General features: G+C 49.7%; 1 protein-coding gene across 1 annotated transcript in view; it reads left to right on the top strand.

The window, feature by feature from the left end:
* Window positions 1–21,528, top strand: part of TEKT5 (tektin 5) — a 48,186-nt gene extending 26,658 nt beyond the window's left edge. Inside the window, exons 6-7 of the mRNA XM_018040100.1 lie at window positions 17,941–18,095; window positions 21,124–21,528. Coding sequence (XP_017895589.1) covers window positions 17,941–18,095; window positions 21,124–21,340 — 372 coding nt within the window. The 3' untranslated portion in view covers window positions 21,341–21,528. The remainder of the gene's footprint in view (window positions 1–17,940; window positions 18,096–21,123) is intronic.

Raw genomic sequence — 22,335 nt, 5'->3', positions numbered from 1 at the left:
CCAGGGGAATCTTCCAGACCTAGGGATTGAACCCGTGTCTCCTGCATTTCCTGCATTGGCAAGTGGATTCTTTACCACTGCCCCACCAGCGAAGCCCTATGTTCCAGTGGGACAGACCTTTTTTTTTTTACAGTAGGAACTTTCAGGGTGGTCCAGTGGCTAAGACTCTGGGTTCCCAATGCAGGAGGCCTGAGTCCACTCCGGGAACTAGATCCCACGTGCCAAAACTAAGAATTTGAGTACTGCAACTAAGACAGTGAAGCCAAATAAATAGATAAATATGTTTTTAAAATAAGTAAAAACCTCATTAATGAAAATTGTGATAAGCATTAAGAAGATGGTTGAGGGCCTGAGATACTGGATGCCCATGAATTTTCAGGGAATCCTACAAGTGTCCTCTGTAGCAGGGAGCCTCCGCCCCTCCAGGAGTTTCAGGACACCTGACCCCAGATGACCTCTGAGCAGCTGGTATGTGTACTGGTCTGGCATTGTCTGAAGGCAGCCTCTGGACGGAAACAACTGTGAGTAGGGTTGACTCAACGTCTCTCCTCAGAGTAGTAATTCTCACCCTGGCTGAATTTACTCCCCAGTGGCACTTGCCGACGTCCGGAGACATTTTGGTTGTTACAGCTTGCCATGTGGAGCGGGAAGGGGGCAGGGTGCTCCTAACAGACACAAATAGTGGGTGGGATCCTGGGATGCTGCTAAACACGTCGATGCACAAGACAGTCCACCCTCCCGACAATGAAGCTGTGGCCCCAGACATCAAGTGGGCCAAGTTTGAGACTCGCCGCTCTGGGTCTTTCACGACTTGCATTTCTGGCCAAGTCCCTCTGGAGCCCTCCTCCACTAGCTCTTGCCCCTGGGCTCAGCTGCAGTTGAAAATCTTCCACCATTTGACCAGAAAAAGGATTCCAAGCTGCTTTCTGCCTTCCGAAGCTGGGGAAACTGCCCTGAGTCAGGCATCTCCTTGGAAACCCCTTGGCTGCACGCAATTTGGAAAACAATAAATTTGCAAGGTTGCACAAAGCATGCAGAAGCCCAAAGCTGGCTGGAACTGCTAAATCCCCCTTTTTCCCTTCACATCAAAAATAATTTCCCGGCCCTGGAGGCTGTCACAAGATGCGGGCAGATATTTTGAAAGGACCAACACCACTGCCAAAAGCGTCCCCCCTTTCAAAGCCCTTGGGTGGATTTCTGTTCCAGCCAGGAACATCAGAGCACTTTTCCACTGAGCTGAGGTTGGTTTCGTCCTCGGCACGCCTAGCAAGGATGTACCTTGCCATCTGGGGCCAAAGACCATTTCCAGTCAGGACTTAACTGTTTCCCCAAGCCTGGGACTGGGGCTTGCCGTCAGCTGGTCCCTCACAAGGTCTGAATGTGGGTGATCATCATCTAGTTTGTCATCCTGTTGCAAGAAGAAGGTGAAAGAAAAAACTCTCCATCACAAGAGGCATATTAACCTCACTCCGTGCAGCTAGAGTTCTAAGTGCTTTTCTAACGTTAACTCATTTTCCCTCCTACAACCCTGTGTGTGTATATATGTGTGTGTATGTGTGTGTGTGTGTGTGTGTGTGTGTGTGTGTGGTGTGCATGCTCAGTCATGTCTGGCTCTTTGCAACCCCATGGACTGGAGCACACCAGGCTCCCCTGTCCATGAAATTTCCCAGACAAGAATACTGGAGTGGGTTGCCAACAACCCTGTGAAGAAGGGATTATTTTTAGGGATTATTTTTACAGATGAGGAACAGGACAAATGTTTTCCTAAAGCCCTTACCTCAGATATGCAGATGACACGACCCTTATGGCAGAAAGTGAAGAGGAGCTAAAAAGCCTCTTGATGAAAGTGAAAGAGGAGAGCGAAAAAGTTGGCTTAAAGCTCAACATTCAGAAAACGAAGATCATGGGTCCCATCACTTCATGAGAAATAGATGGGGAAACAGTGGAAACAGTGTCAGACTTTATTTTGGGGGGCTCCAAAATCACTGCAGATGGTGACTGCAACCATGAAAGTAAAAGACGCTTATTCCTTGGAAGAAAAGTTATGACCAACCTAGATAGCATATTCAAAAGCAGAGACATTACTTCGCTGACTAAGGTCCGTCTAGTCAAGGCTATGGTTTTTCCTGTGGTCATGTATGGATGTGAGAGTTGGACTGTGAAGAAAGCTGAGTGCTGAAGAATTGATGCTTTTGAACTGTGGTGTTAGAGAAGACTCTTAAGAGTCCCTTGGACTGCAAGGAGATCCAACCAGTCCATTCTGAAGGAGATCAGCCCTGGGATTTCTTTGGAAGGAATGATGCTAAAGCTGAAACTCCAGTACTTTGGCCACCTCATGCGAAGAGTTGACTCATTGGAAAAGACTCTGATGCTGGGAGGGATTGGGGGCAGGAGAAGGGGACGACAGAGGATGAGGTGGCTGGATGGCATCACTGACTCGATGGACGTGAGTCTGAGTGAACTCCAGAGGCTGGTGATGAACAAGAAGGCCTGGCGTGCTGCGATTCATGGGGTCGCAAAGAGTCGGACACGACTGAGCGACTGAACTGAACTGAAAGCCCTTACCACTGTAGCTAGTAAATGGCAGAGTCAGGATTTGAATCTAGGTGTTCTGCTCCAGAGTTTATTCTTTAAGTCAGTGTGAGCATCTTCCCTGCTCCCGCCAATACAGCCTAACAACAACAACAACAATAATATCTAGATCAGTGCCCTCCAATGGGATGATTTTATACCAGGGAACATCTGACAATGTTTGGAGACATTTTTGGTCATTACGACTTGGGAGGGGCTGCTATTGGCACCCAGTAGGTAGAGAGCAGGAATGCAGTTAAACACCCTACAGTGCAGAATAACAGAATAACCCTGCCCCAAATATCAATAGTGCCAAGACTGAGAAGACTTGGTCTCCTGGCATTAAGGTTTGACTTTTTTAAAAGAAAGGGAATTCCCTGGTGGTCCAGTGGCTAAGACTCTGCGCTCCCAATGCAGGGGGCCTGGTTTGATCCCTAGTGAGGGAACCAGATCCCACATGCTGTGTGCCACAAATAAGACCTGGTGTGGCCAAATAAATAAATATTTTTTAAAAGAAAGGATAAAAGGTAGAAGATAAGTAGACATGGATGGATACATGGATGGATGGATATGTAGGTGTATATATGGATGGATGGGTGGATGGATGGATGGGTATGTAGGTGGATATATGGATGGATGGATGGATAGGTACAAAGGTGGATATATGGACGGATGGGTGGATGGATGGATAGGTAACAAAGGTGGATATATGGATGGACGGATGGATGGATAGATGGATGGACGGATGGGTACATAGGTGGATATAGGCATGGATGGATGGGTACATAGGTGGATATAGGCATGGATGGATGGGTACATAGGTGGATATATGGATGGACGGATGGGTACATAGGTGGATATAGGCATGGACGGATGGGTACATAGGTGGATATAGGCATGGACGGATGGGTACATAGGTGGATATAGGCATGGACGGATGGGTACATAGGTGGATATAGGCATGGACGGATGGGTACATAGGTGGATATAGGCATGGACGGATGGGTACATAGGTGGATATATGGATGGACGGATGGGTACATAGGTGGATATAGGCATGGACGGATGGGTACATAGGTGGATGCATGGACGGATGGGTACATAGGTGGATGCATGGACGGATGGGTACATAGGTGGATATATGGATGGACGGATGGGTACATAGGTGGATATAGGCATGGACGGATGGGTACATAGGTGGATGCATGGATGGATGGGGGGATGGATAGAAAGTGCTGAGGTCTGCAGAGTGCTTGTTAGTGCAGCCACTGTGCTTAGCATGGGGTACCTGAATTAATCCTCACAGTCACCCTCTGAGGTAGATATTGTTTTATCTCCATTATACAGATGGGGAAACTGAGGCCCAGAGAGGTTTGGCCATTTGCCAAGCCCATGTGCTTAGTGGTGTGGTGCTGGCCTTTGATCAGCAGCCTTCCGATGTTAGGGGCTGGCGCTTCCTCCCTCGGCACACTCCGACCATTACAGCCTGCCACATTTCGCCCTTCGGATCCCCTTGTGACCTTGTTCCCTCTGTGTCTCTCCATCTGGACTCGGTGTGGGCCCTCCTGCCTCTCAGTTCCTCGCTGGCCATCTTCTTCCCAGCTTTGTGCCCTCTGCCCACCCTCCTAACGGCAGCCGGAGAGATCTGCCTGTAACAACAAACCCGACCATGTCCTTCTGCTTTAAAACTTTACCGTGCGTGTGGTCACCTCAGCATTTTGTTAAAATGTGCAGCACCTTGGGAGGTCTGGGGTGGAGCCTGAGACTCTGCATGTATGACCAGCGCTCAGAGTCCAGCCATGCTGGTCCGCAGACCACCCCTTGAGTAGCAAAGCTGTTGGAGAAATTACTCTCTGAACGTGGGAAACCTCAAAGGAGCAGCAGCCTTGTGCGTGATGGGAGGCTTAGAGGGATCATGACTTCCTCTGTGATGAGATACGGCCTGTGTGCATGCTCCGTCGTGTCTAACTCTTTGAGACCCCCATTGGTCTGTAGCCCGCCAGGCTCCTTGTTCAGGGGGTTCTCCAGGCAAGAATACTGGACTGGGTTGCCATTCCCTTCTCCAGGGGATCTTCCTGACCTAAGGATCGATCCTGCATCTCCTGCATTGGCAGGTGGATTCTTTACCCACTGAGCCACCTGGGAAGCCCATCAAACTACCAGCCCTGGGGCCAAATCTGCCCCTCCCGTGACTGTTTTTGTAAATAAAGTTTTATTGGAACACAGATTCCCCCATACATTTCTGTGTTGTCCGGGGTTAATTGTCCACTGCCTTGGCTGAGTCGAGCTCAGAAACTCAGAAACTGTATGTGACAGAAACTATATGTCTCCTAAAGCGGAAAATATCTACCACCCAGAGCTTTAGAGAAAAATGTGTCGCCTGTCTGCAGCATCTTCAAGGTGCTCCAGAAGGCTCTGTGCTGGGACTCCCAGACATCTGAGGGGGGTTGATCACAGACACAGGCACACCTGCACATACACACACGTGCACACACACAGCCACACCTGCAGCTACTAACAACAGCTCTCAGACTGGATCTCAGAGGACGTGGCTCCGGGCACGCGGAGGTGATGGGTGATGGATTAGAGCTTGAACTTGGTCCAGGAGCACTTACAGCGCCCTAACTGGTGAGGGAGACAGGTCTTGAGTCCCCATTTGCTGGATAAGGAAATTGAGGCCCCCACAGCCCAGGGCTTTGAGCGAGGTGTGAGTTCCACAGCTGGTTTGTGTTAGGGCTTGGATGGGACCCCAGTCTCCTGACTTCCTGCCCAGGACTCTTACCTCCAAGACACCCTGCAAAGAGGCCCCCATGGCTGGGAATCTGCCTGGAGCTGGGGCAGGGGGTGGGGAGGAGAGTGGGGCATTGGGAAGGTAGAGGGGTGTTGTGAACAAAAAGCTCTTTGGTTCCTCAGACGGGGCTGGGGGGTTGGGGGTTGGAGGACTGACCCACCTTCTACCTTGAGCCGACCCTCCCTGAGCTGAATTCTAGAAGCTGAGAAAGAGGACACTCCTCCTCCACTGCACAGGCAACCCCTGCCCTGACCCCTTACACCCTAATAAGTGGGTTGATGGAAGTTGAGCCCTGGACTGGACGTCTGAGGGGACTGAAGTCGCCTGCAGAGACAAACTCTGAGTTTCCTATTGTCTGACATTAAACAACAATTATCCCAAAGGAAAAGCCTCCTAAGGGACTGAACACTGCAGGATGGGAGCTGGGCGTAGGGCGGGCAGGAGGGACAGCCTCATGGCACATGCCTGCACTGGACTCAGCATTTTATATACAGTATCTCATTTGATCTGCATGGTAACCTGGTGGGTGATTTATTATTATTATGCTAACTTTATAGCATGATAATAAAAGCATGGGTTTCCCAGGTGACTGCATGGTAAAGAATCTGCCTGCCAAGCACAAGATGGGGGTTCTGTCTCTGGGTTGGGAAGATCTCCTGGAGTAGGAAATGACAACCCACTACAGTATTCTGGGCTTCCCTGGTAAAGAATCTGCCTGCCATGTGGGAGACCTGGGTTCAATCCCTGGGTTGGGAAGATCCCCCGGAGAAGGGGACTGACTACCCACTCCAGCTTTCTGGCCTGGAGAATTCCATGGAATACAGTCCATGAGGTTGCAAAGAGTCGGACACGACTGAGCAACTTTCACTTTTGCTTCACGTTCACAGTATTCTTGCCTGGGAAATCCCATGGACAGAGGAGCCCTGTGGGCTACAGTCCATGGGGTCGCAAAGGGTCGGACAAGGCTTAGCAACCAAACAACAACAAAAAGAACAAGTGCCCCGTACAGTGTCTGGCCCCATAGATGGGGCTGCGAGTGAAGAGGCTCAGTGGATGTTGAATGCACGAATATATACGGCACAGAGAGGGTAAGCGACCCGTTGAAGAGCACACAGTGGGGAAGAGCCGGAGCTGGGATTTGAACCTAGATCTGTGTGAGTGCAGAGGGACTCAGTGAGCTGAAGGGACCTGCCTGCCTTGCCCCTTATGCCTGGTACACGGGAGGCTTAGAACTACCCCTTTCTCAGTCTAGGGCCTGGGGACCCTCCTTCCCAACTGAGTTCCAGCTTTGGGCCAAGGCTGCGGAAACTCCTCCCATGGGGTGAGCACCTGGGCCAATCCCACAGCAGGCAGCCCTTCGCCCTGCCCCAGGAGGCTTCCCCAGCTCAGGGAGAAAGGCAAACAGGGAAGGAGGGCTAGAGCTCTCTAGCTGGCCAAGGGACGACGGAAGGAGGGGCACGATGGCTTTTTCCAGGGCGTGTTTGTGGGAGGAACACGCACACACAGGCATGGGCTTGCTTTGGGAAGAGCAGGACTTGGTGCCAATGCTTTTCATGTTACCACAAAGGAGTGTCGCTAGCTTTGTGTGCCAGCAGTGAAGGGCTTTATATACTTGCTAAGGTTCCCAAGAGCTCCTTCTCCCAGGCCTGGCACAATGGCCTCACCTCCACTCTATGGAGTGGCTGTGATCCCCATTTTACTAGAAAGGCTCATAGAGCCTAGGACACTTGCTTAAGGTCACCCAGCTTGGATGTGCTGGGGCTGGGATTTGGAGAGATTCAGGTTGTCTGGTGCCAATGTCTCTGCTTTCTACTTAAGCAAACACCTCATGGTGCGCATTGGTCCATCCAGGGAGGAAGTGTTCATTAAGTATCTACTAATTAGTCAGTGGGCTTCCCAGGTGGCACAGTGGCAAAGAATCTGCCTACTAATGCAGGAGACTAGGGTTCTATCCCTGAGTCAGGATACTCGGGTTCTATCCCTGAGATGCCCTGGAATAGGAAATGCAACCCACTCCAGTATTCTTACCTGGAAAATTCCATGGGCAGAGGAGCCTGGCGGGCTGCAGTCCACGGGGTCACAAATAGTTGGATACCACTGAATGACTGAGCAATTGGTCAATATATACGGCTTTTAGCAAAATGCCTGGCACGCTGTCAGCACTATTTTAAATTTTAGGTGATATTATTACTATGTCCCAGGCACTGATTGGTTTAGGCAGTGGGGGATTCAGCAGACAGCAAAACAAAAATCCCTCCCCACATGGAGCTTACTCCCTGGTAGAGGATGATTGACAACATTAATGAGTTGTTGTTGTTCAGTAGCTCGATGTCCGACTCTTTGCGATCCCATGGACTGCAGCATACCAGGCTTCCCTGTCCTTCGTTATCTCCCAGAGTTTGCTCGAACTCATGTCCATTGAATCGATGATGCCATCAACCATCTCCTCTGTCGCCCCCTTTTTCTCCTACCTTCAATCTTTCCCAGCATTAGGGTCTTTTCCAGTGAGTCGGCTCTTTGCATCAGGTGGCCAAACAGCTGGAGCTTCAGCTTCATTATCAGTCCTTCCAATAAACATTCAGGGTTGATTTCCTTTAGGATTGACTGGTTTGATCTCCTTGCTGTCCAAGGGATTCTCAAGAGTCTTCTCCAACACCATAGTTCAAAAGCATCAATTCTTTGGCTCTCAGCCTTCTTTATGGTCCAGCTCTCACATGACTCGTGGCCTAAATGTGTACATGACTACTGGGAAAACCATAGCTTTGACTATATGGACCTTTGTCTCTGCTTTTTAATACGCTGTCTAGGTTTGTCATAGCTTTTCTTCCAAGGAGCAAGCGTCTTTCAATTTCATGGCTGCAGTCACCATCCACAGTGATTTTGGAGTCCAAGAAAATAAAGTCTTGGGTTAATAAAATAAAGACTGTTTCCACTGTTTCCCCATCTATTTGCCATGAAGTGATGGGACAGGATGCCATGATCTTTGTTTTTTGAATGTTGACTTTTAAGCCAGCTCTTTCACGCTCCTCTTTTACCTTCATCAAGAGGCTCTTTAATGAATAAAGCACAGTATGTCAGAAGGTATAAGGACTATAGAGAAAAGAAAGCAGAATTTGAACAGTTGGGAGTGCTGGCCGGTTTGGGTGTTGTAAGTTTAAAGGAAATGATCAGAGAAAGGTCTTCTTGGCATTTTAGCCATAACCAGAAGGGCGTGAGGGAATGAGCCATGTGGAGATCTGGGGAAGGAGCGTCCCTGGCAGTGGGGACAGTCCCTGCAAAGGCCTTGTGGTGGGAGCATGCTGGGTTAGATGTGGATTGTGAGATACACCAGCTCCACGGGCAGGTAGGTAGGTGAGTGGGTAACTGAATGTCTCAAACACCTCTATCTTCTTCCTGCAGAGGGTGGTGAAGATGTTCGAGACACTCATTCCGTGTGTGTGTGCGCGCGCGTGCGTGCCCACATGCATATAACAGGCGCCTTGGGTCTGAGCGATTCTGAGCCACAGAGCATGTACAGACTTGCCTGGCAAGGCTGCCTGTGCTCTGAGCTTCCTGCCTGCCTGGGCCGGGGTCTGGATCGCCTAAGCAACCACAGTGTGGAACAAGGCACAGCTCTGGGCTGAGCACCAGGATTTCCAATTGGTGATGTCAAATTTCCCCCAGAAACTTGAAAACCCTGTGATGAGGCAGCCTCTTTTCCCCCAGGCTCCTTGCTGGAAATCCAAGCCCATCGTGCACAGGTCACCCACATGCGCATCTCCAAAAATATCTTCAAGGGATGAAATTACTCCCGTGCCTCCACTTGGGGTTTTCCTGCCAAGATGGACAGTCTTGAGTTGCACCTCCAAGTCCCTAACCAGAGTCCTCAATCCATCTCCTTCCCCTTGGGACTCTTTAGCATTTGCACATCTCTATCACCCGCATCAGTGTTTCCTGACTCTGGCTGCACCTTTAGGGAGTTCCTGAAGCCTTTTGACACCCACTGCATCCCGGGCCAATGGAATCTGAACCTCTGGTGGAGGGGGGCAGACAGCTGCAGTTTAAAAAACTGTCCAGATAATGCTAATGGGCAAACAAATGCAAGAATTAACACCCATTATATGGGAGACCCGGGTTCGATCCCTGAGTTGGGAAGATCCCCTGGAGAAGGAAATGGCAGCCCACGCCAGTATTCTTGCCTGGAGAATCCCATGGACGGAGGAGCCTGGTGGGCTACAGTCCACAGGGTCGCAAAGAGTCGGACACGACTGAGTGAGGCACAGCACAGTACAATTAGATAGCATTTTCTCTTTAATAGAATTTCTCCCTTAGAAAAGTTATTTTAAAAAGAAACCTTAGCTCTGATAGGATTATGGGGATTTTTTTCTCCTCTTTTGATCCTGGGGAAGAGAGGTAAGTTTATCATACGTCTTGGCTCCTGGCACATGTGTTTGTACAAAGCCTCTTATTTCCTTGTTTATACCCTTTTATCCCTAAACTTCAGGGTAACTCCTATTCTCCCATAGATGACCTTGCGGTCAGGGACTATTTGAATGAATGAATGAATATGACCTCTTTAAAGAATGTTGACCTGTTGATTTAAATGTTGTTCAGTCACTCAGTCGTGTTTGACTCTTTGCAGCCCCATGGACTGCAGCACACCAGGCTCCTCTGTCCTTCACTATCTCCCCAAGTTTGCTCAAATTCATGTCCGTTGAGTCAGATGCAACCTAACCACTCCTCCTCTGCCACCCATTTAAATGTGTTCTTACAAAACATGGATTGCCATTGCTTGTGCAAGGATCTCCACTTTTCTCAAAAGGGATTGTGTCAAATAGCTCATTCTGTTTCCCAGTTCCTCACCTTGCATTGTCCCTCTGGATGTGAGGTTAATCCATCTATGGGCTGCCAAAATCCTCCACCTGCTCATTTACCATTTTTTACATGTCCGTCTCTGTGGTCACAGGCAGCTGGGTGCTGCTGGCTCACTGGACCTCCTTGACACGTATGTTCCAGAGTGGTCTTGGGCTCCTTCAGTGTATATAGTATAGACCAGGAGTGGACACGCTGGGATATGTGGATTACCCTCTCGGACTCCAAGCTCTTCTCCTTGGGGGACATCATGGAATTTGGGACCAGGCTGCCCTGGAGCTCAGAGCTCAGTCTTGGCACCTTAGCTTCCTGCTGAGCCTGAAGGCCAAGGCTGTTCTGTCTCCAGCCCCTGCCTCTGGTCAGCCCAGGTGGTCTCTGCCTCCTGCCCCTTGGAGGTCACTTTCCTCAAACTTCTGGAAGCTGAGTCACTGCCCCCAGGGCTTTTGGAGGTGCACAGGCTGGAAGGACTGTAGTAGGCATCAGGGGCTGCCCCCTAGACAGAGTGTGTGTGTGTGTGTGTGTGTGTGTGTATGTATCTTTTTTTTTCTCTTCCATTGATGAGGACCCTGGCTGTGAGTGACGGAGGCTGGACAGGAGGTTTGGAGGAATATTTTTCGGCAGAGTTTAGACCCGCCTGGGCAGATTTGCCTTGGGTGTGAGTCATCAGTGGGTTCTAGAAGAGCCAATTCTGGAAAACCCCTTCTGTTCTGGAAAATCCACAGGCAGGCCTGTTCGAGAAATGCTAGGGGGTGAGGTGGGGTGGGAAGGGGTGGTGGCATGGAGAAAAAACAAGAGTCGGTTCCAACTGCCCCATCACACCGCCAAAAGCCAGCCCCGAGGAGGAGATGGGGGGCAAGGGGTTTCATAGTGCCCCTTAGCACCCTCCTTCACCATCACCCTTCCTGATTTTACCTGCCTGCCCCCCCCCACCCCCGCCCCACCACCTGGGCTGTTACTCACTTTACATGTTTCATTCAAGTCGTAAAATGTAATTATATTATTCTATGGATGGAAAACCAACAGCATTTGCCAGGAGTAGAGAGTAGCTGGGTTTCCCAGGTGGTGCAAGTGGTGAAGAACCCGCCTGCCAATGCAGGAGACATAAAAGAGGTGGGTTTTGACCCCTGGGTCGGGAAGATCCCCTGGAAGAGGGCATGGCAACCCACTCCAGTGTTCCTGCCTGGAGAATGCCAAAGACAGAGCCTAGCGGGCTACAGCCCATAGGGTCGCAAAGATTCTGACACTGAAGCGACTTAGCGCGTGCACGCGGTAGAAAGATACGTATAACGAAAGCAGAGCAGGCTTGTTAACATGTAACTGGAGCCTGTTGCCTGCAGAAGTCTCTGGATCCTGCAGCTGCTCTTTGCCAATCAAGGGAGATGAGCAAGTGTTGGGAGGCTGTGCCAGGACAGGCTGGCCCCATGCTCCTGGAAGTGGTCCTCAGGTTTGAAAAATAATTAGTAAGCTTTAGTTTTCTCTGGGAGCTGCTGTCTTCCTGCCTCACTGCTGTGCTCACATGAGAGTTCCCAGAAAACTGAAATGTACTGGATACCTCCCAGTGACGGCATCTCCCACCAATATCCTGCACACTAAAGGCACTCAAATTTGTGTTGTTAACAGGGAGAAAGGAACTTGAACTTCTGTGATGGCAAAGATGGTCACTTCCCAGGTGGTGCTACTAGTGGTAAAGAACCCAGCTGCCAATGCAGGAAACGTAAGAGACATGGGTTCGATCCTTGGATCAGGAAGATCCCCTGGAGGAGGGCATGACAACCCACTCCAATATTCTTGCCTGGAGAACCCCATGGACAGAGGAGCCTGGCGGTCTACAGTCCATAGGGTTGCAAAGAGTCAGACACGACTGAAGCAAATTAGCACAGCACTGCACAAAGATGGTTGCAGTTGTAGTAAGGGCTTATGGGTGCTAAATGTGTGTGTGTGTGCTTAATCACTTCAGCTGCGTCCAATTCTTTGCAACTCCATGGACTGTAGCTCACCAGACTCCTCTGTCAATGGGATTCTCCAGGCAAGAATACTGGAGTGGGTTGCCATGCCCTCCTCCAGGGGGATCTTCCTGACCCAGGGATTGAATCTATATCTCCTGCATTGGCAGGCAGGTTCCTTACCACTAGCACCATCTGGGAAGGCCAGGTGCTTAATAAATCTTGCCTAAAGAAGTGGGCAAATAACCCACTAGAACAGGGGTCCCCAACCTCTGGGGGATCTAATGCTTGATGATCTGAGGTGGAACTGATGTAATAATGATAGAAATAAAGTGCACAATAAATGTAATGCTCTTGAAGCATCCTGAAACCATACCCTGCCTCACTGGTCCATGGAAAGCCTGTCTTCCATGAAACTTGTCTCTGGTGCCAAAAAGGTTGGGGACCGCTGTACTAGAATGTAACTCCTTGAAGGCAGTGTTTTCTATCTGTTCTGTGCACTGCTGTGTCCACTACCTACAACAGTGCTTAGCACCCAATAGGTGCCTCATCCACAGTTAAGTCAATGAGTGAATCAATGAATCCATAAATTAGTGAGTGAATGAAGAAATGAGTGAGCATGTGAATGAATGTCCACCCTTTCGCTAAAGTCAAGAGACAGGCCTTTTCATCATCAAAGAAAATCTACAGAAAATCTACAGAGGGTGTGGATAAAAGGGAACCCTCCTACACTGTTGGTGGGGATGTAAATTGGTACAGCCGCTGTGGAAACACAGTATGGAGGTTTTTCAAAAAACTAAAAATAGAGTTACCATATGATCCAACAGTCCCATTCCTGAAGAAAACTCTAATTCAAAAAGATACATGCACTCCAGTGATCATAGTGGCACTATTCACAATAGCCAAGACATGGAAATGACCTAAAGGTCCACGGACAGATGAATGGGTAGAACCTGTGCTGTATAATGGAATGCTGCTGCTGCTGCTGCCAAGTTGCTTCAGTCGTGTCCGACTCTGTGCGACCCCATAGATGGCAGCCCACCAGGCTCCCCTGTCCCTGGGATTCTCCAGGCAAGAACACTGGAGTGGGCTGCCATTTCCTTCTCCAATGCATGAAAGTGAAAAGTGAAAGTGAAGTCGCTCAGTCGTGTCTGACCCTCATCGACCCCCTGGATTGCAGCCTTCCAGGCTCCTCCGTCCATGGGATTCTCCAGGCAGGAATACTGGAGTGAGGTGCCATTGCCGTCTCCTATAATGGAATGCTACTCAGCCATAAAAAACAATGAAATAATGCCATTTGCAGCAACATGGGTGGATCTAGAGATTATCACACCAAGTGAAGTAAATCAGAAAGAGAAAGACAAATACCCTATGATGGCCCTTATACATGGAATCTAAACTATGATACAAATAAACTTATTTGCAAAACTGACTCACAGACACAGAAAACAAACTTATGGTTACCAAAGGGGGAAGGGGGTGGGAGGGATAAGTGAGGAGTTTGGGATGAGCAGATACACGCTTCCCTGGTGGCTCAGACAGTAGAAAATCTGCCTGCAATACAGGAGACCAGGTTTGATCTCTGGGTCAGGAAGATCCCCTGGAGGAGGGGATGGCTACCCACTCCAGTATTCTTGCCTGGAGAATTCCATGGACAGAGGAGCCTGGTGGGCTACAGTCCATGGGGTCACAAAGAGTCAGACACCACTGAGCTACTAACACTTTCACTTTGGTGGTGTGAGTTGAGGGTCCACACACTTCTTTACATAAAATAACAAGGATCTCCTATACAGCACAGGGAACTGTGTTCAGTATCCTGTAATGAAGCATAACGGGGATTCCCATGTGGCTCAGTAGTAAAGAACCTACCTGCCCAAAATCCTCCTGCTGGGCGGGTGGATTCTTTACCACTGGGCCACCTGGGTTGGAAGGCCCAGTTTTATTCTACACTGTGTTGGGCGTGCTCTCTGAGCTTTGCATACCTGCATATCCAAAGGGTAAGTTTCTGAGAAAAATCCCCTGGGCTTCTAAGGAGCTGTTCTCCCCACTCAGTGGAGTGTTTACCTTCCCACCTGCTGGGCACGGAACATTCTTATGGGATAGCGTTTAACTAGCCTCTGGCTGGCGTTGCTCTGGTCTGGGTGGCCCACTGAGGACCAGGTGAGGGGCCAGTCTCCCTCCTTGGTGGGATTTGAAAGAAGCAGTGTAGCACCCCCTCCCACCCCACCCTCAGATAACTCTGCCTCTGTCTCAGCCCAAGTAGGAAAAGGGCATCCTTTTGTTCTCTTGAAACAGAGATGTGTTCACTTTGTAGGCTTTATTTATTTATTTATTTTTTTGCGTAAGGTAGGGCTTCCCAGGTGGCTCAATGGTAAAGAACCCATCTGCCATTTCAGGAGACACAGGAAACTCGGGTTTGATCCCTGGGTGGGGAAAATCCCCTGGAGGAGGGCCTGGCAACCCATCCCAGTATTCTTGCCTGGAGAATCCATGGACAGGGGAACCTGGCAGGCTACTGCCCGAAGGGTCGCAAAGAGTTGGAGGCGACTGAGTGACTAAGCCGCATGCAAATTCATTATTGACCAGGGCATGCTGAGTGGTTTTTCCAGAAACTAGTGCCTGAGGCCAGCGATTTTTATTTTGGCTGGCCAAAATTAATTCCTGTTATTTCACTAACACTTTGTGGGTTATTATATTCAGTAGTTTAACCTGTGTGTGTGTGCGCTAAGTCACTTCAGTCGTGTCCGACTCTCTATGACCCTGTGGAATGTAGCCCACCAGGCTCCTCTGTCCATGGGATTTCCCAGGCAAGAATACTGGAGTGGGCTGCCATGACCTCCTCCAGGGGATCTTATTGACCCAAGGATTGAATCTGTGTCTTTTGTGTCTCCTGCATCGGCAGGTGGATTCTTTATCACTGTGCCACCTGAGAAGCCACACCTGTAAAGTCTTCTCCAGCACCATGAGTTTCATTTTCACTTTCCATTTCAGAATCCATCACTAAGATTTTTTGTCTTTTTTTTTTTTGGTCTAATATTCACATCATCTGAATCAGAATTATAATCTGAAGAACTGTCATCTTCTAAGATACTGGTATATGTGTTGCTCAGACAATCAGAAAAAGTATCTGCATAAAATTCAATTAAAAATACTTCTTTACTCAAAATTTTGCAATGCATCACTTTTGAAAATTTTTGGTAATAAACTTGCATTTATAATATACATAAGGTTGGATCAAAAACCCCTAAGGGAGCAAAATGTGAATGATAATGACAATCAGAAGTTGGATAATGAATCTTTGATCAACTTTAAGTTCTAACAACTTCACACAGTGATGTTAATTGTATCACTGCCTAAAAACGTATTGATACATCTCCAGTCAATAACGTTTGGGTGACAAAAGATATATTCATACATCTCCAGTCAATAATGTGTTAAGGTAATAGGAAAGCCAGGACTTTACTTCTTTGGGGAAAAAAATCTCTTTTAAGCAATTTCTTGTTGCCCATAAAATATGGGCCCTACCCAGCTAAAATAGCCATGTTATGATCTGTGAGTATTTCATCAGTTCAGTTCAGTTCAGTTCATTCACTCAGTCGTGTCTGACTCTTTGCGACCCCATGGACTGCAGCACGCCAGTCTTCCCTGTCCATCTCCAACTCCTGAAGCTTGCTCAAATTCATGTTCAAAGAGTCAGTGATGCTGTCCAACCATTTCATCCTGTCATCCCCTTCTCCTCCTGCCTTCAATCTTTCCCAGCATCAGGGTCTTTTCCAGTGAGTCAGTTCTTTGCATCAGGTGGCCAAAGTATTGGAGTTTCAGCTCCAGCATCAGTCCTTCCAGTGATTTCCTTTGGAAAAGGACTGATTTCCTTTAGGATGGACTGGTTTGATCTCCTTGCAGTCCAAGGGACTCTCAAGAGTCTTCTCCAACACCACAGTTTAAAAGCATCAATTGTTCGGCACTCATGTCAAAGAGAAAAACAGTATGATTGTAAAGTCCCTAAAAGTGAGGCAGGGTCTTAGACTTGCAGTCCCCACCCCATTCAGGAGCACTGGTATACTCACATGTAACAGTTCTCTGCATATTAAAATCTGTGACAGGACCATATAGATTTCAGGGCACACTGGTCCAAAACTTCACTGTGCATAAGGACCCTTGGGGAACTAACTAAAAATCTAGACTTCGAGGTCCCACTGTGATTCATTCATTCATTCAATGGATGTTTATTGAGCTCCTACTATGAGTAGAGTTGCCATATTTGGCAAATAAGAATGCCGGATGTCCAGTTCCACTTGAATTTTAGATCAACAGTAAACAACTCTCTAGTGTAAGTATGTGTTATGCAATAGTTGAGACATATCAGTAAATCCCCTATATATGAACCTTCAAGTTGTGAACTTTCAAAGATGTGAACTTGCGTTCCATTAACGTCAGGAGTGAGTGAAATTGCAGCTTGCCCTCCTGGGTCAGGAAGATCCCCTGGAGGAGGAAATGGCAACTCACTCCAGTATTCTTGCCTGAAAAATCCCATGGACCGAGAAGCTTGCTGGGCTACAGTCCAAAGGGTCGAAAAGAATTGGACACGATTAAGTGACTCCGCACACACACTGTCTCCCATTGCTTACGATCCTTCAGCTCTACCATCTCCCACCTCCTCTACTTCCTCGAGTCAGTAATTCTTCTTGCCTGTTCACTTGATGCCAACCCCTGTATGCCAGCTGTTGTACTGTAGTACTGTAGTTTCAACGTACTGTACTGTAAGAGTAAAAATGTTTTATTTTTTGTTTTTTTACCTATTATTTGTGTGAAAAGTATTATAAACCTATTATCGCACAGTACTATATCACCAATTGTGTTAATTGGGTATCTAGGCTAACCTTGTGGACTTAGGAACAAATTGGACTTACTGTACTAAAAATGCTTTGTTGTTGATCTGAAATTCACATTTAACTGGGCGTGCTGTATTTTTTCTGACAGCCCTCACTCTGCACTGAGCTCTGTGCCTGGCGTTGGGTGGAGAGGATGCAGTAATGGATAAAGCAAAGCACCTGGCCTCTTGCAGCTCACATGCTAGGGAGGCAGAGAGACAAGCTCATAGATTAACTGAAGGGAAGGTGTTGAGGGACACTGTGGCAGGGTACCCTTCCAGGCTTGTCCAGAACAGAGCACACAGCACCTCGCTATTTGTTGTTGTTGAGTTGCTGAGTCGTGTCCAACTCCTTTGCGACCCCAGGGACTGTAGCCCGTGAGGCTCCTCTGTCCAGGGGATTTCCCAGTCAAGAATACTGGAGTGGGTTGCCATTACCTCCCCATTGGGCCCTGACAAGTCTGGGAGGGGTGTTAGCGCAGTCCACCACTAAAGAACCTTCTCGCAGGTGAAGGGCACCATGAAAACCAGAACTGCTCATACCTAGGTCTAGAGCTGCCGGAGATGACAGGGAAGAGAGCGGACGTTTTATACACAGTGGCGTGTGCTGTTTCAGTACACTCAGTTCTGGGGGGTACTTATGGTTGGTTAAGTGCAAGTTCTTCCCTGGTGGCTCAGAGGGTGCAGAATCTGCCTGCAATGCGGGAGACCTGGGTTCGATCCCTGGGTTGGGAAGATTCCCCTGGGGGAGGGCATGGCAACCCCCTCCAGTATTCTTGCCTGGAGAATCCCCATGGACAGAGGAGCCTGGCGGCTTGCGATCTACGGGGTGGCAAAGAGTCAGACAGGACCGAGCGACTAAGCACACAAGTGCAAGGTCAGATTCCTTCTGATACCGCAAATGTTCCCCGCAGACGCTGCAGGAGATCTTCCAGACGGAGAGCACCATCATGCTGCTGGAAAGGTCCATCATGGCCAAGGAGTGCCCGCTGAAGGTGGCGCAGACGAGGCTGGAGTGCCGGACCCGGCGCCCCAACGTGGAGCTGTGCAGGGACAGCCCCCAGTTCAAGTGAGTCTCGGGGTGGGGGTCGGGGGCCGGCAGGGGAGGGGCAGGTCTCGGGAGCTGGAAAATGGACACTCCGCCCATCAGGAGACTGGGATCTACGACTCCACAGGGCACTGGGGGCCTGGGGCTCTGAGGATGCCCGTGGTAGTCTCCCCACCAATGGAGGCCACCCCTCTGCGCTGCCTCCTCATCTAAGCGAGGATGGTTTTGTAGGCCTGTTCTGCTCCGGGAACTCTCCAAGCCAATGAGAGGGTGCCGCCCAGCCCGGAGGCGTGGTCCTTGCCCTTTGATCGCTCCACACCCGCCCTGCCCCCCTCCCCCCTCCAGGCTCCTGTGAAAGAGGCACCCAGCCCACACCTCACCCATCCGCCAGTGCCCTTTCTGTGAAATTCTCACCTGCGAGCCCTCGGAACAGCCCAGTCCTGCCCGTCCCACTTGGCTAAGGAGGAGCTGCTGCTGTTGACGGGAGAGGGGCACAAAGCTCACTGCAGGCCCAGAAACAGGGTTTGTGAGTCTAGGGGTGGAGGGTTGGGATGGCACCATGATCAGGCAAGGAAGGAAATGGCCATTGGCCTTGGGAGTGTTTTTCCTGTGACCTGCTGTGTGACTTGGGGCTGGTCGCTTGACTGCTTTGTCCCCTCCAAGCTCAGGACACTGTCTTCATTCTCGGTGGCCATGTGGCAGGCTCCCCCCGACGCCCACCTCAGTGGCTTGTCTTCCTTCTGAGCTGAGAGAATGGGGCAAAGAGAGCTGGAGGAGTAAAGAGGAGGAAGAAAAATATTCAGAGAGAAAATGATGACTGGTACCATGCGCTGAGGCTTCTACAGCCTTGGTCACTGCCTGAGAATAAAATTCAGGTTCTTGTTTGCACAAACTGCATATCGAGTGGTCAGGAGCTCTGTGTGGCTGGAGGCGTGGAACGGACTATCTCCATCGCTGCTGAAAATTCTGCTGGACAGCGCTGGCTGAGAGAGCCCTAAGGAAACAGGGGTCTCCAGGCTGCTGCTCTCACCTCTCTCTAGCTCAGGCTTGTCACAGGGAAGCTCACCCTGATATCAACCCGGGTCCTCCCAGCAGTGTGTCCTCCAGTTCTGAGCACTGTCTCTCCCCTGACCTCCAGGTGGGTCCCAGCCCCACAACCAACCCACCATCACAGGTGTATTCATGACCCAAGGCTGCTGTAACAAATGACCACAAGCTGGGTGGCTTAAAACAACAGGATCTCTCCTCTGAAACTTGCAAAGGCCAAACCTCTGAAATCAGAGTGTCAGCAGGGTTGATTCTCTCTGGGGGTTCTGAGAGTGCATCTTCGCCCAGCCCCTCTCCTGGCTCCTGGTGGTGGCTGGCAGCCCTTGGCTTGTAGCTGCATTATTGCAGCTGCCTCCATCTTCACGTGGCCTTCCTCCCTGTGTGTCTCTGTGTTTCAAATCTCCCCCTCCTTTCTCTATAAGGAGATCAGTCATTGGATTTAGGGTCCATCCCTGGTGGCTCAGACAGTAAATAATCCGCCTGCAATGCGGGAGATCCAGGTTTGATCCCTGGGTCAGGAAGATACCCTGGAGGAGGGCAGGGCAACCCATTCCAGTATTCTGGGAAAATCCCATGGACAGAGGAGCCTGGCAGGCTACAGTCCATGGGGTCACACCGAGTCAGACAGGACTGACTGAGCACAGCACACTTAATGGAGGATAATTTCATCTCAAGATCCTTAACTGAATTCCATCCACAAAAATCCTTCTTCCAAAAAGCATCACATTCACAGGTACTGGGATTCAGACGTGGTGCCTGGTATCTTTCACTCAGCATCATGTCTTCAAGGTCCATCCACGTTGTAGTACATGTCAGCACTTCATTCCTTTTCATTCAGTTCAGTTCAGTCACTCAGTCGTGCCCAACTCTTTGCGACCCCGTGAACTGCACCACACCAGGCTTCCCTGCCCATCACCAGCTCCCGGAGCTTGCTCAAACTCATGTCCATCAAGTCAGTGATGCCATCCAACCATCTTGTCCTCTGTTGTCCCCTTCTCCTCCTGCCTTCAATCTTCCCAGCATCAGTCTTTTCCAATAAGTCAGTTCTTCGCATTCCTTTTCATAATATCCCCATGTGGGGACAGAGCATATTTTGTGCATCCGTTCTTCTGTCGATGGACATTTGGGTTGTTTCGACCTTTTGACTCTTGTTATCTGTGCCGCGGGCTTCCCTGATGGCTCAGACGGTAAAGGATTTGCCTGCAATGCAGGAGACCTGGATTCAATTCCTGGGTAGGGAAGATCCCCTGAAGAAGGGAATAGCTACCCACACCAGTATTCTTGCCAGGAGAATTCCATGGACAGAGGAGCCTGGCCGGCTATAGTCCATGCAGTTGCAAGAGTCAGACACAACTGGGCAGCTAACATTTTCACTGACTTTTCATTAGCGCCACACGAGTATTTGTGCAAGGATTTGAGTGTCTGTTTATTCTTCCCTGGTAGCTTAGCTGGTAAAGAATCCGTGTGCCATTCAGGAGACCCTGGTTCAATTCCTGGGTCGGGAAGATCCCCTGGAGAAGGGATAGGCTACCCACTTCAGTATTCTTGGGTTTCCCTGGTGGCTCAGCTGGTAAAGAATCTGCCTGCAATGTGGGAGACCTGGGTTGGAAGATCCCCTGGAGAAGGGAAAGGCTACCCACTTCAGTATTCTGGCCTGGAGAACTCCATGAACTGTATAGTCCATGGGGTTGCCAAGAGTCGGACACGACTGAGCGGCTTTCACTTCACTTCACTTTTAGTTCTTGTGGCTCCTGTCTTGAGTCTGTGCTTAACTGAGGAACCACTGGCTTATTTTCCTGAACACCCCATCTGTATCTCGCTTTGTGCTCACCATCCTCAGCAACTCTGTGGGGTGTTCACCCCATGCCTGCCCACCTCTGTCTTTCCTGCTGGCTGAGCCCCGCCCACCTGGCTCTCTGAGTCTCCCAGCGCCTGGCACATGGGAGAGGCACCTATGGCCTCTGGCTGGCCGAACCCACCTTCCCCTCCGCTCTCTCCCCAGGTTGGTGAACGAGGTGTTCACCATCGACGACACCCTGCAGACCCTCAAGCTGAGGCTGCGGGAGACCCGGGACACGCTGCAGCTGTTGGTCATGACCAAGTGCCGGCTGGAGCATGAACTGGCCATCAAGGCCAACACCCTGTGCATCGACAAGGAGAAGTGCATGGCGATGAGGAAGACATTCCCCAGCACCCCGTGCATGGGCGTCTGCCCTTGAGCCTGCCCCTCCCCCCCACCCCTACCCCGCCCCTCTCCACGCACACTCCTTACATAGCACAGAATTTGCAAAGGCAGAAAAACCGAAATAAAAGAGTCATTTTTCTCCCTTTCCTCCTATCATGGGAAAAAAAATAACATGTATATATATATATGTAAAAGAGCCAAAATAAATGTGCCCAAACCAGAGACCTGGGAGCTTGTTCCTTGCTGCAGAACCAGCCTCACGATGGATCCCAGGGTGGAGACGTGCTGTGACCCCTCAGGGACCGAATGTTGTGAGGTTGTCAGCCTCCCCAGGAACGGAAGAGGTCACGTTTTTAAAAACCTGTTTGTCTGTTAAGGAGCACAGCATAGACCATGGTATCCAAAGACTGGACATCGGAGCTAGGAGTCCCGAGACCAGCTGTGACTTAGGGGTCTTGTACAAGTTCCCAGACTGAGCTTGTTTCTATAAAACAAGGTTGGTCCAAGGTGGAGGTGACTGTCAGCCATGTGGGGTGGTGCAGAAAAATTAGGAACTGGAGCCAGAAGTCCTGGGTTTGAATCCTGCCCTTAATAGACAAGTTTACTTATTTATTTACTTTTATTTTGTAATAGAGTATTCTTACCGTATAATTGACTTCCCTGGTAGCTCAGACGGTAAAGCGTCTGCCTACAATGCGGGAGACCTGGGTTCAATCCCTGGGTTGGGAAGATCTCCAGGAGAAGGAAATGGTAGCCCACTCCAGTACTCTTGCCTGGAAAATCCCATGGACGGAGGAATCTGGTAGGCTACAGGCCATGGGGTCTCAAAGAGTCGGACATGACTGAGCGACTTCACTTTCACTTTCACCATATAATTATCTATAGTCCATTACATTAGTGTAATAGAGTATTGTTGTTGTTTGGGGCTTCCCTGGTGGCTCAGATGGTAAAGAATCTGCCTGCAGTGCAGGAGACCTGGGTTCAAGCCCTGAGTCAGGAAGATCCCCTGGAGAAGGGAATGACAACCCA

The sequence above is a fragment of the Capra hircus genome, chromosome 25, assembly GCF_001704415.2.
Source record: "Capra hircus breed San Clemente chromosome 25, ASM170441v1, whole genome shotgun sequence".
Lineage (NCBI taxonomy): Eukaryota > Metazoa > Chordata > Mammalia > Artiodactyla > Bovidae > Capra > Capra hircus.
Note: the sequence above shows the minus strand (reverse complement) of the source record. Positions and strands in the feature narration are given on the sequence as shown.